Source organism: Zootoca vivipara, chromosome Z2 (genome assembly GCF_965207765.1).
Source record: "Zootoca vivipara chromosome Z2, rZooViv2.hap1.1, whole genome shotgun sequence".
In the NCBI taxonomy this organism is placed as follows: Eukaryota; Metazoa; Chordata; class Lepidosauria; order Squamata; family Lacertidae; genus Zootoca; species Zootoca vivipara.
Genome location: NC_142585.1, coordinates 1,574,545 through 1,590,237, shown reverse-complemented (window position 1 = coordinate 1,590,237; position 15,693 = coordinate 1,574,545). Strand labels below are relative to the sequence as shown.

The 15,693-nt window shown below is 45.8% G+C and overlaps 3 protein-coding genes across 4 annotated transcripts in view; 1 reads left to right on the top strand and 2 right to left on the bottom strand.

Annotated features, from left to right (window-relative positions):
• Nucleotides 1–1,945, bottom strand: part of SLC7A3 (solute carrier family 7 member 3) — a 40,903-nt gene extending 38,958 nt beyond the window's left edge. The window contains exon 1 of the mRNA XM_088665193.1: nucleotides 1,724–1,945. The gene's annotated coding sequence lies outside the window, so the exon portion shown is untranslated. The remainder of the gene's footprint in view (nucleotides 1–1,723) is intronic.
• A 3,292-nt stretch (nucleotides 1,946–5,237) lies between these two features.
• LOC148686517 (nuclear cap-binding protein subunit 2-like) lies at nucleotides 5,238–12,200 on the bottom strand. The gene is made up of 4 exons (XM_088665197.1): nucleotides 12,034–12,200; nucleotides 10,284–10,465; nucleotides 8,720–8,858; nucleotides 5,238–5,405 (listed from the first exon to the last, which is right to left on the bottom strand). The coding sequence occupies exons 1-4, from the start codon at nucleotides 12,118–12,120 to the stop codon at nucleotides 5,307–5,309; spliced, it is 507 nt and encodes a 168-aa protein (XP_088521323.1). The 5' UTR covers nucleotides 12,121–12,200; the 3' UTR covers nucleotides 5,238–5,306.
• A 142-nt stretch (nucleotides 12,201–12,342) lies between these two features.
• Nucleotides 12,343–15,693, top strand: part of TEX11 (testis expressed 11) — a 59,373-nt gene continuing 56,022 nt past the window's right edge. For both annotated transcript variants that reach the window (XM_088665189.1, XM_088665188.1), the window contains exons 1-3: nucleotides 12,343–12,466; nucleotides 14,675–14,729; nucleotides 15,538–15,647. In XM_088665189.1, coding sequence (XP_088521315.1) covers nucleotides 12,461–12,466; nucleotides 14,675–14,729; nucleotides 15,538–15,647 — 171 coding nt within the window. In that variant the 5' untranslated portion in view covers nucleotides 12,343–12,460. The remainder of the gene's footprint in view (nucleotides 12,467–14,674; nucleotides 14,730–15,537; nucleotides 15,648–15,693) is intronic.

Below are 15,693 nucleotides of genomic sequence, written 5' to 3'. Positions count from 1 at the left end.
AACTGGAAGCTGCAGTTATTGCAGAATGCTGCAGCATCACAATCAAGAGGTGGGGAGTGGGTGGGGTTGTGAAAGAAAGGGCCTTGTTTTTTATGGACTAAAGGTCCCCCCCCAATAAACATTGGATGATGGAATCCAAAAAAACAAAACAAAACACAGTGCTTTTAAAAAATACATAGGGAAAAGGATTGTTTTAAGTATTTGCATTTAAAAATGCTTTCCTAGCTTTCTTTTCTGCGAATTCTTGAATTACACAAGAAAAATCTAGCAACTTCCCCTTATCGTGGTTTACGTTTATCATTGCTAAACCAATTAGGCGTTCTTGAGCCATTGTTGATCGAAAGAAAGACTTAATCCGTTTTAATATATTGAAACTTCTCTCATTGGAGGCCACTGTAACTGGTAATGATAGGAAAATGCATAATGCAATTAGAAGGTTTGGGGAAAAATTCAAGTTTAGTATTTAATCGGCAATTTCTTTCGGTGACGGAGAAATAAGTTTGAAATTTGTATCGGGGGGGGGGATTTGTCCCTCAGACCTTATGGGGGGGCCGGACTATGTTTTTTTGGGTGTGTGTGTGTGAATGAATTCCTATGCCCCACAAATAACGCAGAGATGTATTTTAAATAAAACCACACGTGTACTCATATATATATATAAACCAGGCAGGCCCCACAGCCTGCGGAGGCTCCGCGGTGGGCCTGTAGGCCGTGATCAGCCTCCGAAGCCTTGCAGCCTCCCAGAGGCAAGCCCCAACCTCCCCCAGGCCGGTGGAGGCTGTTTTTGCATTTGGTGTGCCATGCCGCACTACTTGCTGGCTGAGGTTGTGTCACACTGGCCTTGCAATGCCTAGGCCCTAAATAAACGTCTGTCTATTTGGTTTTGTAGTAATCATATTTATTGAGGAGCAAATAATCCCCATCAGGTCTGAAAGTGGATACTGGAGAGGTTTCAACTATGACACCACTGAGCATGTATCTTTCCTAGGGGGAAACTAGGCTGCAATAGAAAAGACCCTGTTGCTTATTGCCTGAAGTTATTGCCATGGGAGGTTAAGACCCATGATGGCTTTGCTCAGCCTCCATGGTCAGAGGCAGCAACGCTTCTGAATTCCAGTTACTAGAAAATGCAGGAGGGAGGAGGGCTCTTGTGCTTAGGTCCTGCTTGTGGGTTTCCCGCAGTCATCTGATTGGCTACTGTGATAACAGGATGGCACAAGAGATAGGTTGCTGGCCTGATCTAGCAGACTCTTATGAGTCTGACCATTTGCCTACACTGACAGCTGTCAGCTGTCCAGGATTTCAGGCAGGGCATATCTCTTAACCCTATCTGAAGACTGAACCCTTTTGCATAGGAAATAGATGTTCTGCCATGGAGCTACCATTCTCCAGAGATTAATGGGCCTTTTAAACTGATGGTGCCAATCCACACCAATTGACCCACCTGGCCTTGCTTTATTTACTCCACCAGGCAATGGATCCAATACTTCTCAGGCAGGCAGAGAGGGCTCCCTCTCCATCTCATCTTTGCATTACAAGATCCTTTTATAATTGGAGATGCCAGGGGTTGAACATGGGGCCTTCTGCATGCAATTATAGAAATTATGTGTGCCCCCCAACACCTTTGCCGTTTCATTCCAGACTGATTTATATATCACCCTTTAGCATTAGTTTGCAGGGCAGTTCCCAATACTGTACCTTTGAAATGAACAGTGAGTCTTACCGCTGAGTGAACATGCGCAGGATTAGCCTTCAGCAGTAAAATGACAAGAAGCACCGTGTTGCTCCCTGATAAGCCTCTTTAGATGGATGCTTCTGTCCTCTGAGGCTGCTTCTTCCTTCTTCCCTTGCGTCAGCTGCTCCCCAGCATGAGGCAGGCCTGTTTCCTTCCCGCAATTCACTCTGCCTTTCTTGTTTTAGAGGGGATGCATTCATTCATTCACTTCCAAGCTGTGGGGGAAACCAGAGCTGGGATCTTGCTACACATTGGGGAAATGTGTAGAAGAGAGAGGTAGGTGCTTCTTTCCCTCTCTTGTTCTCATAGGCTTAGCTCAATCACATTAAAACACCTCACCACCACTCCAAGACCTGTTGTTTCAGGAGGATGTGGTGAGGGCTGTTAGTATGGGGGCGCTGAATTCCTTGTGTATTGTGCAGGCTCTGTTGAGAGGTGTTGCTGTTTTTCTCCTCTTGAGAGGAGTGGGAGACTCTTCTTTCTTGCTCCCAAGATCTGTTCTTGAGGTAGCCCAAACTAGCTATTGTCCTCAGAGCTGCTGACCATCTGCCACTTAGCAGTTAAGCACCAGGAAAATCCAGGGAATCAAACCAGCTGGGGCTGATGGGTGGCACAGTCCAACAAGCTCTGGAAGGCTGAAGGATTCCTATCCCTGATCTAGATGTTGTTGGGACTGCAACTCTCCACCAACCCCAGCCAATGTAGCCAATGGCAAGTGTTGATGGGTGTTGATGGGTGTAACATCTGGAGAACCACAAAGTTACCCACCTCTGCTCTAGGCAGGGAGGGGGACTTCTGGCACTCCAATTTCAGACTCTCAGCACCTCTGCCAGAAGAGCTTCAGTTCATATGCAATGCATAGCAGGGTGTCTAGCTAGCCTCACAAGATGCAGCATGATATAGGCATTGGTGTCCTAAGGGATGTACTCTGGAAGATCCCTCTGTTGGGAACTATTTTCTTAATCAGTGGCTGTGTCAGCCATCCTTAAGCTTTCCCCAAGTTCCATTTTACAAAGGGCTGACAAGTGTGCATGCACATGAAAGCTTATACCAAGAAAAAACTTAGTGGGTTTCTAAGGTGCTACTGGAATTTTTTTTTATATTTTGAGCTCAGAGGGGATTCAGCACTGTGAGTCACTGACAGGAGCTTGGACCAAGCCAGGAGGAGATGGGTGAAGAAAATATCTTCAACAGGGTGCATGGTTAGGTTACAGTTAGTTGCCAGGCTAAAACGTTTTACTTCCGCCAGGCCTTTGGCTGATTAACATCCTTTTAAATATGTTTGTAGGAGGGGGTTAACGGTTTTTGTTCTTGTTCTTATTAATGCATTTTGTGTTTTTATGCTGCGAACTGCCCTGAGATCTACAGCTGAAGGGGGGGGTATACAAATGAAACAGACAGACAGACAGACAGACAGACAGACTTGCTCCCACAAGAGGCAGTGATAACCACCAACCTGGGATGACTTTAAAACAAAGCTTCATAAATGTGTAACCCAAAAAATTTGGGTCTGCTCCAAGCTGAGGCCAAAGTTCTGTGCTCTTAGAGACCTCAAGACTTCTAAGACAGCAAACAATAACACTTTCCTAGTCTGGGGCAGAAGAAGATAGCCTGTAGAACCAGTCCTTTTCTCCTTGAAACAATCAAGGTGAGGGTACTGCAGCTATCCTAAAGGGAGCCACCCTTGAAAGACCAGCTGGGAAAAGCATGGTGAGATGGGAACAAGGGCTAGGTTAGCGGCAGCCCTACCGTAGACTAGGCACAAGACATTTTGGCAGCAGAGTCCGAAAGTTAAGTGAAGTTTGCCACAACAGCCAGTTTGCAGTGCCACATAGCAGGGCCAAGCCTGGTCTTCTGCCCCACCCAAATGCATCACAGCATGAAGAAAACACTTTTGATTATTTCATTTTTATTTCATTTTATTTGTTTACTAAATTTCTATACTGCCCATTATCACGGGGCAGCTTACTATATAAAAACACAAACATATATATACATCATTATATATATAAACACCTGCACCCACCATATCCTACCTCCCATTTAAAAGGCCATAGATTGCTTAATTAGCGAAAGGCCTGGGATGAGAGGAATGTTTTTGCCTGGTGCCTAAAAATAAAGATGTATTTTTAACTGTTTTAATTTGCTTTAATTGTTTTTAAATTGTGTGGGATTTTTGTTGTCTGGATCCCCCCCAATAGGAAAAGCAAAACGAATGGAATTGAGGGTAAAAAAAAAATACAGGGTTAAAAATTGAGCTACATCAATGAAACAAAATGGCAGCTAAGCAGGATACTGCCTTCTTGGTGAAGATGTGCCAGGGATGAAAATAATGTAGATGCATGGAAATTTATGGCACAACAGAAGAAGCTGGGCCATAATGTGCCACACTTTGGTCTCCCCCCCCCCTTTTTTGCACATGGGAGGGAATTATTTTGCTCCCAGTAATTCAACGCATCTTATGAGGACAGCTGCCCAGTAGAACTCAGGAGCCTCAACAAACCTTGTACACCAACATCACCCGCAACTGAGGCCAAGTCCAGAGTAAGGAACTGGGTATGCAGAAGGGGCCTTTTATAGACCTGAGAATCATGGGCCCATGATTCTCCAAAGTTACTCCAAAGAGAAACCCAGACTCTTCCTAGTCCCTCTTAGCTGCCATGTATGTGCAGAAATGGCAATCCAGCGCATTATAAGGAGATGTGTCTTAAAAGCTACCATATTTTTCGCTCCATAGAACGCACCTGACCATAGGATGCACCTAGTTTTTGGAGGAGGAAAACAAGAAAAAAAAATTGCTTTCTTGAATTGTCCTATGCATAGCAGCCAACTCCTAAAGGCCTAGGTGCCTTTGCCCCCCATTAAATATTTGAGGAAGCTTCTTTTGCAAAGGGGGAAAGCTCCATTGGGGGGGGGTCAGCTCACATTTGTGCATCTTTTTTTGCAAAGGGGGAAAGCTCCATTTTTAAAGGATCAGCTCAAAGTTGTTGAGTTTCCTTGCAAAGGGAAAAAAATCCTGTTTTTATGGGGTTCAACTCACAGTTCTGCAGCTTCTCTAGGAAAGGAAAGGGACCCATTTCTACAGTTTCCAGACAGATAATCTAATCAGCCAGTCACATGACGCTGGGGAAACAAACGGCCTCCCTCTGCAGACAACAATTGAGGCCTGGGCGGGGCTGGGAAGGGAGCTAGCTCCTTTATCTCCCTCCCCGATTTCTTGCAATCAGCTGCTGAGTGGGTTCTTTTCAACAATCTCTTTCCCGCTTGTTAGGCTTTAGCTCTTTCTAATAATATTTCTTTTTAAAAGCACAATTTGCCTTTCTCCCCTGGGCAATTCTGCTCCAGGGACCACGCATTCGCTCCATAAGAAGCACAGACAATTCCTCTTACTTTTTAGGAGGAAAAAAGTGTGTCTTATAGAGCAGAAAATATGTTAATTAAGACAGGACCTCTGAAATTGCTCTTCCCTCTCCAACTCCAATCATATCACTCCAGGCTACTGTAGATGTTAAGAGATCAGGTTTATTTAATTCATTATTATTATCTTTACTCTACCCAATCCAAGAAGCCATTAGTAGATCACTGTCTGCTGGTTCATCTTCTGCTGCTGAACAATCTTGCCAAAGCCACCTCTGCCCACGTCGTAGTCTGTCCGGTACTCATCTCGTACCTGGAAGAGGAGAAAAATGAGGCAAACGTCTTACAGAGACAGATACAAGGACCAATATTCTGGGCATGTTGATGTCAAGAAGGAATGGGGGTTGTGCGTGTTTGAAGTGGCCTCTTAGGACCAGAGCAGAGGGAAGGCCCACCAGATTGATGGTGGCCAGTAGTCTAGGTGGAAAAGAACATTGGAATACTAGTGGGTTTTGCTTCATAGCACAGCTGGGTAGCCTAGGGATTCTCCCAAAGAGCACAGGGTTAACTATTTATCTTAGAAAACTCAGTTTGCTTTTCTCACCTTGTCTGCAGCCTCCAAGTCTTGTCTTAAGTCAATTCTGACAGGACTCTTTCTAACAATAATGGCCTGGTGGGCTTTACTGAAACCTGGTGGGATGAGACTCATTGACTGAAATGTAGGAATTGAGGGGTATACTCTGTTCAAAAGTAATAATAATAATAATAATAATAATAATAATAATAATAAACATAAACTATTTATACCCTGCCCATCTGGCTGGGTTTCCCCAGCCACTCTGGGCGGCTTCCAACAGAAAAATGAAATAAAATAATCTATTAAACATCAAAAGCCTCCCTAAACAGGGCTGCCTTCAGATGTCTTCTAAAAGTCTGGTAGATGTTTATATCTTTGACATCTGATGGGAGGGCATTCCACAGGGCGGGCGCCACCACCGAGAAGGCCCTTTGTTTGGTTCCCTGCAACTTGGCTTCTCGCAACGAGGGAACCGCCAGGAGGCCCTCGGTACTGGACCTCACTGTCCGGGCAGAACGATGGGGATAGAGACGCTCCTTCAGGTATACTGGACCGAGGCCATTTAAGGGCTTTAAAGGTCAGCACCAACACTTTGAACTGTGCTCGGAAACGTACTGGGAGCCAATGTAGACCTTTCAAGACCGGTGTTATGTGGTCTCAGCGGCTGCTCCCAGTCACCAGTCTAGCTGCCGCATTCTGGATTAGTTGTAGTTTCCAGGTCACCTTCAAAGGTAGCCCCACGTAGAGCGCATTGCAGTAGTCCAAGCGGGAGATACCCAGAGCATACACCACTCCGGTGAGACAGTCTGCAGGCAGGTAGGGTCTCAGCCTGCGTACCAGATGGAGCTGGTAGACAGCTGCCCTGGACACGGAATTGACCTGCACCTCTATGGACAGCTGTGAGTCCAGAATGACTCCCAGGCTGCACACCTGGTCCTTCAGGGGCACAGTTACCCCATTCAGGACCAGGGAGTCCTCCACACCTGCCCGCCTCCTGTCCCCCACAAACAGTACTTCTGTCTTGTCAGGATTCAACCTCAATCTGTTAGCCGCCATCCATCCTCCAACCGCCTCCAGGCACTCACACAGGACCTTCACCGCCTTCACTGGTTCTGATTGAAAAGAGAGGTAGAGCTGGGTATCATCCGCATACTGATGAACACCCAGCCCAAACCCCCTGATGATCTCTCCCAGCGGCTGCATGTAGATGTTAAAAAGCATGGGGGAGAGGACAGAGCCCTGAGGCACCCCACAAGTGAAAGCCCAGGGGTCTGAACACTCATCCCCCACCACCACTTTCTGAACACGGCCCAGGAGGAAGGAGCGGAACCACTGTATAACAGTGCCCCCAGTTCCCAAGCCCTCTAGACAGTCCAGAAGCATGTTATGGTCAATGGTGTCAAAAGCCGCTGAGAGATCCAGCAGAACTAGGAAACAACTCTCACCTTTGTCCCTAGCCCGCCGAAGATCATCAACCAGTGTGACCAAGGCAGTTTCAGTCCCATGATGAGACCTGAATCCCGATTGGTGTGTCTGGAGTTGTTCAGTAATCACTCGCTCAATCACCTTGCCCAATAATGGAAGATTTGAGATTGGGTGATAGTTGGCCATATTGGCCGCATCTAAAGATGGTTTTTTAAGAAGCAGTTTGATAACCGCCTCTTTCAGCGGATCTGGGAAGACTCCCTCACAGAGAGAAGCATTCACCAACCTGCGAAGCCCATCGCCCAGCCGTTCCCGGCTAGCTTTTATAAGCCAGGAAGGGCATGAATCAAGGAGACAGGTGGTTGGTTTCACTCGTCCAAGCAGCCTGTCCACATCCTCGGAGGTAACAGATTGGAATTGATCCCATGCAACTGGACTAGACAGGACTCTAGCACTCCCCCGCCCCGGCCCTGCTCCCACGGTGGAGTCTACCTCTTCCCGAATCTGATCGACTTTATCTGCCAAAAACTGGGCCCCGATGGAGCAGGTGCGAACCACCTGAAAAAGTCTCCTGCTGCTGTTTTCTGCAGATGCAATAGAGGTGGTGAAGACAGTTTAAGAAGGATGTGCTGAGGATAGACAAGAAGATGATCAAGGGTCTGGAAACTAAGCCTTGAAGGAGCTGGGTTTGTTTAGCCTGGAAAAGAGGAGACTGAGAGATCTGATAGTATCTTCAAATATATTAAGGGCTGTCACATGGAGGAGGGAGTATGCTTGTTTTATCCTGCTCTGGAGGGTAGGACTTGAACAAATGGCTTCAAGTTGCAAGAAAAGGGATTCTGACTAAACATTCAGAAAAACCTTCTGATAGAAAGAGCTGTTTAGCAGTGGAACAGACTGCCACAAGATGTGGTGGACTCTCCTTCTTTGGAGGTTTTAAAGAAGAGGTTGGATAGCCATCTGTCATGGATGCTTTAACTGAGATTCCTGCATTGCAGGGGGTTGGACTAGATGACCCTTGTGTCCCTTCCAACTCTAAGATTTTATAATGAAATTTGACTTTGCTCTTGCAAGGCACTTAGCCAGCAAACCCCAGCCTGAGAATGTAGGGTGGGAACCCTGGGCAGAGCACATATCCAGATGAAATCAGGTCAAATACTAAATTCTCAGAGCAGCCTTTAAAGCTTGAGTCAGACCAGTCGTAGGCCAGCTCAAATAAAACTCTAATAGGCACTTTTTGATAGAGAACAGCAAGAACATATGTAAAGCTAGAGCATACTTGGCCATACAGAGCTCTGATAAAGGCTGCTTCTGCTCCCAACAAATGATTTGGTCTTTATGATGCTAAAGGAATGCTGGTGGATACAATAAGAAATGAACTTGGAATACTTCTGGAGAAAGCTATGGCAGCTTCGGTAAGTTGCAAGGGAAGGGAAGTCCTACACCACGGTGGGGAAAAGTTTTTTTTTTACCTTTGTGAAAAGGCAGATAAAATCTTTGCCTTCCCATAAAATGAGACCCATAACTGTGTATTCCTGAAGCTCTTGTGTGGGGGTGGGCTTTGATGTGCAGCTGCCACTTCATTCCAGATTGGTAGAGCACTCTACCGGATGAGCAACCCTTACCTGGCCACCTGTTTTCCCACGGCCATACTGCCGCCCTTCCTTAAACCCAGCATCCCAGTCTGTTCGGATGATGCGGTCATCCAGACGGGTTCCATTGATGAACCGCATAGAATGCTCTGCTTCTGCTCTCGTGTAGTATCTGGAATTCTACTTTAAAGAAAATTCATATTCCTGGAGGGTTTATGCTAGCTGGTCAGAAGCCGATGAAGGGGAGAACAGGAAAGCTAAAAATCAAACAGCTCATAACCTCCACAAGTTCAGTTAGCAGGTAAACATAAAAACCATGAGACTGGATTGCTGTCATGCTATGTGGAGTTGCCTGAGGGTGTGGTCCAGGAACTCCAGATGGAGTAGAATGCAGCAGCTAGACTGCTGATGGGGAAAGACAGCCAACAGCCTAGCTATGAGTCCTGGAAGACCTTCTCTTGCCTTCCTTGTCTTTCCTCACTTAGCTTGGAAGCACAGGGCCCTGAATGACTCCAGCTACAAAAGCTGAGGCTGCAATACAGTCTCTGAGGTAGGGTATTGTTTAGGGTTTTGTTATTGCTATTGCTATTAATATTTGTATCTTTAATATTAGAATTCAAAATAAACTTAACAGATTGGAGAACTGGGTACAAGGTAACAAAATAAATTTCAATAGGGACAAAGGATCTAGGGGTCTTGGTGGACCACAAGCTTATCATGAGTCAGCATGGTGATGCAGCAGCAATAAAAGCTAATACTATTCTAGTCTGCATCAACTGAAGTATAGTGCCCAGATCAAGGGCACTCTATTCTGCCTTAGTCAGACCACAGTTGGAATTCTGTGTCCAATTCTGGGCACCACAATTTAAGAAGGATGTTGACAAGCTGGAATGTGTGCAGCGGAGGGCAACCAAGATTATCAAGTGTCTGGAAACGAAACCTTACAAGGAGCACGGTATGTTTAGCCTGGAAAAGAGGAGACTGAGGAGATATGATAGCCATCTTCTAATATCTCAAAGGCTGTCACATGGAAGAGAGAACATGCTTGTTTTCTCCTGCTCTGGAAGGTAGGACTCAAACCAATGCCTTCAAGTTACAAGAAAGGAGATTCCAACTACAGTGAAACAGACTCCCACAAGAGGCGGTGGACCTTCTTTGGAGGTTTTTAAGCAGAGGTTGGATGCCATTTGTCATGGATGCTTTAGCTGAGATTCCTGCATTGCAGGGGGCTGGACTAGATGGCCCTAGAGTCCCTTCCAACTCTATGATACTGTGATTCTAATATCATGATTTATGTGGAAATTGCTCAAATTTGTTATTTTTCCATGTGTTTTTCTTAGTGTTTATAACTATTTTTGCTGTTCATAATTAGGTAAATCAATTCATGTTGTAAGTATAGAACATGGCTTTAAGTATGGAAAAACAGCACACAAATAAATGATGGTGATGATGATAAACATGCAGCACCTCCCATCTGCACTGGCTCCTAAATATGGCACCAAACCATTAATATAGAAATTAAAAAGTGGAGGCCAGAAGGCAACCTTGCTTCATGCCCCATGTTGCTTAAAAAACATTAGTGAGAAGGTAAGGATACTCCACGAAACAGAAGCCACAGGGGGTTTTCTTCACTTTGTCTAGCCCCATGACTATGCGCTTCACATCCCCACACTTGGAGAAGAGCTCATGAATTTGTTCCTCTGTGGTGTAGAAAGAGAGATTGCCCACATAAAGTGTGCAGGAGTTTTTCAGGGTTTTTTCTTGCAGGTAACGACTTCCCTGGGAAAGGGAAAGAAAAAGAAAAAGGGAGAAGCATAGATACTGTCATCTAAAAACCCACATATTCCTTTTTACACTGCTTAGCACCATCAGGTTTTAAGAGATGTGCAAAACCAAGATGCAGCACAGTGCATACGCAATGGCTTAAACATTAAATGGGCAAGATAAAGCTGGAAGGGATTTTATTTACAGAGTATCTATTTTTATTTTTAAAAAGTACACATTCACTATTTTCTCTAAGGTGTCTGTTCCTTTTCCAATGAGCCTTTCCGGTGGAGATGCACATCAGCCTTTGTACTGGATCTGAAATGTGCTTTGATTGCTTCAGGGTGCTTTGTGGGAACCATAAGCGGAACAAATACATACGTACCCAGTGCCAGATTTAGTATAAGCTAAACAAGCTATAGCTTAGGGCCCCACACTCTTGGGACACCCCCCCCAAATTTAAAGGTAAAAAAAACAAACCCTGGATGTACTTTACCAAAATATAAGATAAAAACAAATAAAATAAAACCTACATACAGCAACAGTGTTTTGTGTTGTGTAGGCTCCTATGATCTATGATATAAGTATTGGGCTCCACCTACTAGCCTGCTCCCTAAAATATCACTGGTTTGCTCATCTCTATATATAGGGTGCCTACATTCTGCATGGACTGGTTGCATGGCAACATGTGCAAATGGCTTGAGATACCTATTAGGTCCATCAATTACCATATAGCAGGGGTAGCCAAGTCCCAAGAGACTGCGATCTACTCAGAGTTAAAAAGAGGCAGTGATCTATCCCATTTTTGGGGGTTCAGGTTATTGAGCTTTTTTTTAGGGAGGAAAGCCCATTTTTTAGGAGTTCAGGTCAAAGTTGTAGAGCTTTTTTAGGGGAGTCCAAGTTGTTGAGCTTCTTTGAGGGGAGCCAGTGATCTACCACAGACGTCCAGTGATCTACCGGTAGATCACAATCTACCTGTTGGACGTGCCTGCCATATAACATATATTCAATACAAAAAAAGCGACAATTTGTTGTTGACAAAGGACACCTGGACATATAAAGGGCTTCATTACCTTCAGTAACTTAGGGCCTCCTCAAATCTAAATCTGGCACTGTACGTACCGTCGTCCCTCAGGGGACCTTTCGGTGGATTTAAAAGGACAAAGAAAAAGGCACACGGGGTCGTGTTTTTTGTTTTTGTTTTTTAAAGGAAGAAAAAAAGGGAAGAAACAACCACCACCACCCACCCATGAGAGAGGATACTGGTGCTGTTGTCTATGGTGCTGAAAAGATGGGCACCGTTCCTCGGGCGGGAGAAAAAGCTCCAAGAATTGCTGGAATAGCCCCGTCGGTTAGAACCCGGTTCTCTGCGCCCATTACAGTTATGCATCGTGCAGGGGGCGTGGGTGGGTGGGTTGGAAGGGGGTGTCCCCGGTGGGCACCGTCCCAATCCACGATGCCACACACACACACACACACACCCCACCGCGCACCCCTCGGGGTCACGGGAGTAGGGACCCCGCCACCCCCCGCGGAGCACGGCCGCCTCTGAGCGCGTGCAGAGCGAGCCCGCCCGGCGTTACCTTGAACTGCTGGTCCCGATACGCGCTGAACTCGCAGTACGAGTCGCTGTTGAGGCCGCTCAGGGTCGCGCTAAGCAACCCCGACATCTCTCGCCCTTCCTCCGGCGACGCAGCAGCGGTTCGCCGCGCCGAGAGAGAGACCCGTCGGTTGTTTTTCGAGGAGCCCTCTTGCTCGCGTCGCCGCCCAGGAGCAGATAAGCCGGCCAATCGCAGAGAGGCGTTCGGCAGAAGGGGCGGGTCAGCGATGCCGCAAGGGCTGCCGGGTGTTGTATTTCTCTCTCACCCCTCCCCGCCCCCCACCTCGTCGGATTCCCTTCTTCTCTTTCCTTTTCCGGTCTTCGTAGCGCATAAAATGAAGGCGGGAAAGAAGAAAGCGGGGAGGCGTGGCTTGCGGTTTGGTCGGAGGAGTTAAACGTGCTGGTCCGCCATGGAGGTATAGTATCCCTCCCGCGTGGCCGCGCCCTTTCATTCGCGTGCCCTTCTCTGCTCTCGAAAAGCCCCTCAGGCGTCGCAGCCGTAATAAGAATACAGTAATTAAGAAAAAGAAGGTTAATAATTAATAATAATAATGATAATACGAGGGTGGGAGAAGAACTGCAAAGCAAACGCTTGCAAACTAGCTCCTCAGGCATAATAAAAATAAAATAAAATGCATGGGTAGGAGAAGAATTGCTAAGCAAGGTCTTGCAAACTAGCCCCTCAAAGAATAATAAAAATTAAAAAGTATGGGTGGGAGAAAAACTGCAAAGCAAGGACTTGAAAAATGCCCCCTCGGACACAGTAAAAAAATAAAAATAAAATGCATAGGTGGGAGAAGAAATCCTGTGAAATTTAATGCATTAAAAATTAATACAAGTAAATAAATAAATAAATAAATAATTTCGGTGCTGTTTTTCCCAGCCATTCCTTAGGAGGAGACTTAGTGAAGCCCTTGCAAAGAAGCACAACTACATCCTATCTTCCTGTTATAAAACCCACACTTTCTTAAATGCATTAGCATTTTTATTCCTTCTACATGTGGCATTTCCGTGTGCTGCTCTGGTTTGCCAGAAGCGGCTTTGTCATGCTGGCCACATGACCTGGAAGCTGTACGCCGGCTTCCTTGGCCAGTAAAGTGAGATGAGCGCCGCAACCCCAGAGTCGGTCACGACTGGACCTAATAGTCAGGGGTCTCTACCTTTACATGTGGAGAATTCCAGGCAGCTCACAATGACAGATGAAAACTGCACTTTAAAAACACTTTCCAGAAGGGAAATGTACATTGTAGCCAAATCTGCCTCACAGAGCTCCTTGGGGAAAGAGGAGGAAATACCGGTAAGGACACCCTAGTTACAGAGTATCTTCCAGGAATGCCTTCCATACTACTGGCCTGATTATTCACTGAGCACAAGCCTGATACTGCAGGGGCCCAAATCCTACGCACTTAAAGTGATTGGACCCCAATCCTTGTTTATAGCATCAGTGTCCTAATATTTGTGCAGTGAATCTACTTTGCATTACATTTAGGGTGTGAACTCTGGTCTGGGGGGGGGGGTTGGGGGGGCGTACATTGAAACTTCTCAGTTTCACAGGGAACAAAGCTGTCAGAATGTTTTCAGAGCAGTTTAGGCGAGTTGCTTGTTTCTCTTGGGACTGAAACCTCATGTGGATCCCGTGGTCCTGGTTGTCTTGCATAGACTGGACCAGGAAGAGGTTCCAAGAAGCAAAAGTGGTTAGAGAGCCCAAAGGCAAGATGAGAGCCAATGTGGTGTAATGCCAATGTGGTGTTGGACTATGACCTGGGAGACCAGGGTTTGAATCCCTACTTAGCCATGAAGCTCACTGGGTGACCTTGGGCCAGGCACCATCTCATAGACTGACAGGGCTATGGTGATAAAATGGGGAGCAGGAGAAACCACATATACCACCTTGAGTTCTTTGGAAGAAAAAGGTGGTGTGTACATTAATAATAATGCTAGAAGGATGTAAAATAGGCTAGGGCAGGGGTCCCCAAACTTACCCGGCTTCAGGCCGGAGGACGGGGGAACGCATGCCCATGCGCATATACAGACACACTTTCTGGTGCACTTCCGGGATGTAAAAGCGCCGGGAATAGCTTGTGCGCATGTCCATGGGCCTCCTCCAACCCAGAAGTGCACAGGAAATGACGCTTGTACATGCACACAAGCTCTTTTTTTGACCCGGAAGTGGGCAGCTGCGTCATTCTGCGCTGGTAAGAGCGGGCGGCGGCAGTGGGCGGCAGGATTGTCGCAGGCTGGATAAAAGAGGCCTTTAGGCTGTATCCGGCCCATGGACCATAGTCTGGGGACCCCTGGGCTAGGGACTGAGAATCAGGAACTCGAGAGGTGTAGGCAGAGAATAAGGTTTCAGGGGAAAGGAAGATGGATACAGTCTGATACTAACTAGCCATTTTTATTATTATTTTAGAAACTACAGGTTTCCAGTCATAGCTAGTAATAGTTCTGAATGTGAATTACTGGAGGAAATAATGCAGTAAGAATCTGTAGATGGGAATAACTGAGGAATATAAACTGATCCATGGGGTCACGAAGAGTCGGGCACGTCTAAACAACTAAACAACAACAACAAATAAACTGAAATGCTTCTTTCTTTTTCTCTCCCCCCCCTTTTTTAAAAAAAGCCATTTTTCGACGTGGAAGAAATGGACAAGATCGACCCAGTTATGGAAATAAAAGGTATATAAAATATTTGCATAAAACTAACATCTGAGGTCCAGGTTAAATGTTAAATAGTCTGGGCAATAGCCATTGCTTCCCTTTCCTCCATGCTGTTTTCTTTCGTTCCTGCTGGTCATTTCAGTGAAGCAGTCTGCCCCTCTGCAGAGGATTTCCTCGGCAGATTGCATCTGCCACCCTGTTGCACTCTGTATTTTAGTCTAATCCACACCACTGCTAGGAAGGAGAGGGTAAGACAAGTGAAGGCAGCTATGCCTTCTTGTTGTTCTTGTCATAGTTTGGCATCATGGTTACTATAACTTAATAACTGAAAGGGCAAAAGGCTGCAGTGCATGTTTTTAAAAGCATACATGAATATGTCATAAGCACAAATGTCCTTTACAAGCATAAACTCACTAGGTTACCAAATACACAGGCTGGTCCTAGTGCTTATGTTTGTTAGGGTAGCCAGCTTACTAAAATAATATTTAAAGATGCAAGGCACATTTTTATCATGACAAGGGGAAGGCATATGGAGGCTGCCTATGCCTTCTTGTTTGCATGCTCAGAGGATGCGGGTAAACAGGCAGGATGGGGAGAACCAGGGGGCTCCCACTCTGGGGTGTGGGCTTTGGCACGTGCCAGACAATGTATTGCCAACCCTGAATAGAAGTTCCATATAGGATATGTGTCTGTTCAGCTCCCCTTGGAAAGCCCTATTTGTCTCCTACAGCTTTATTGGTAGTTGCTGGAGTGATGTGGAGAAAAAGTAAGCTAGCTGCCTTCAATCTACCCTGTAATCTTATTTTACTTGTTATTTTTCTTTCAGAAAAAATTAAAGAACTTATGAAAAAAGAGATTTTAGTGGATGTAGACATTCTGCTCAGACAGACAGAGACAGTGACTAAAGGACGCATTACCAATATTCAGAAGCTCAAGGTAGACATGGAGAATGTTTTGTTAAAAACAAAAAAATTCCTTCAGT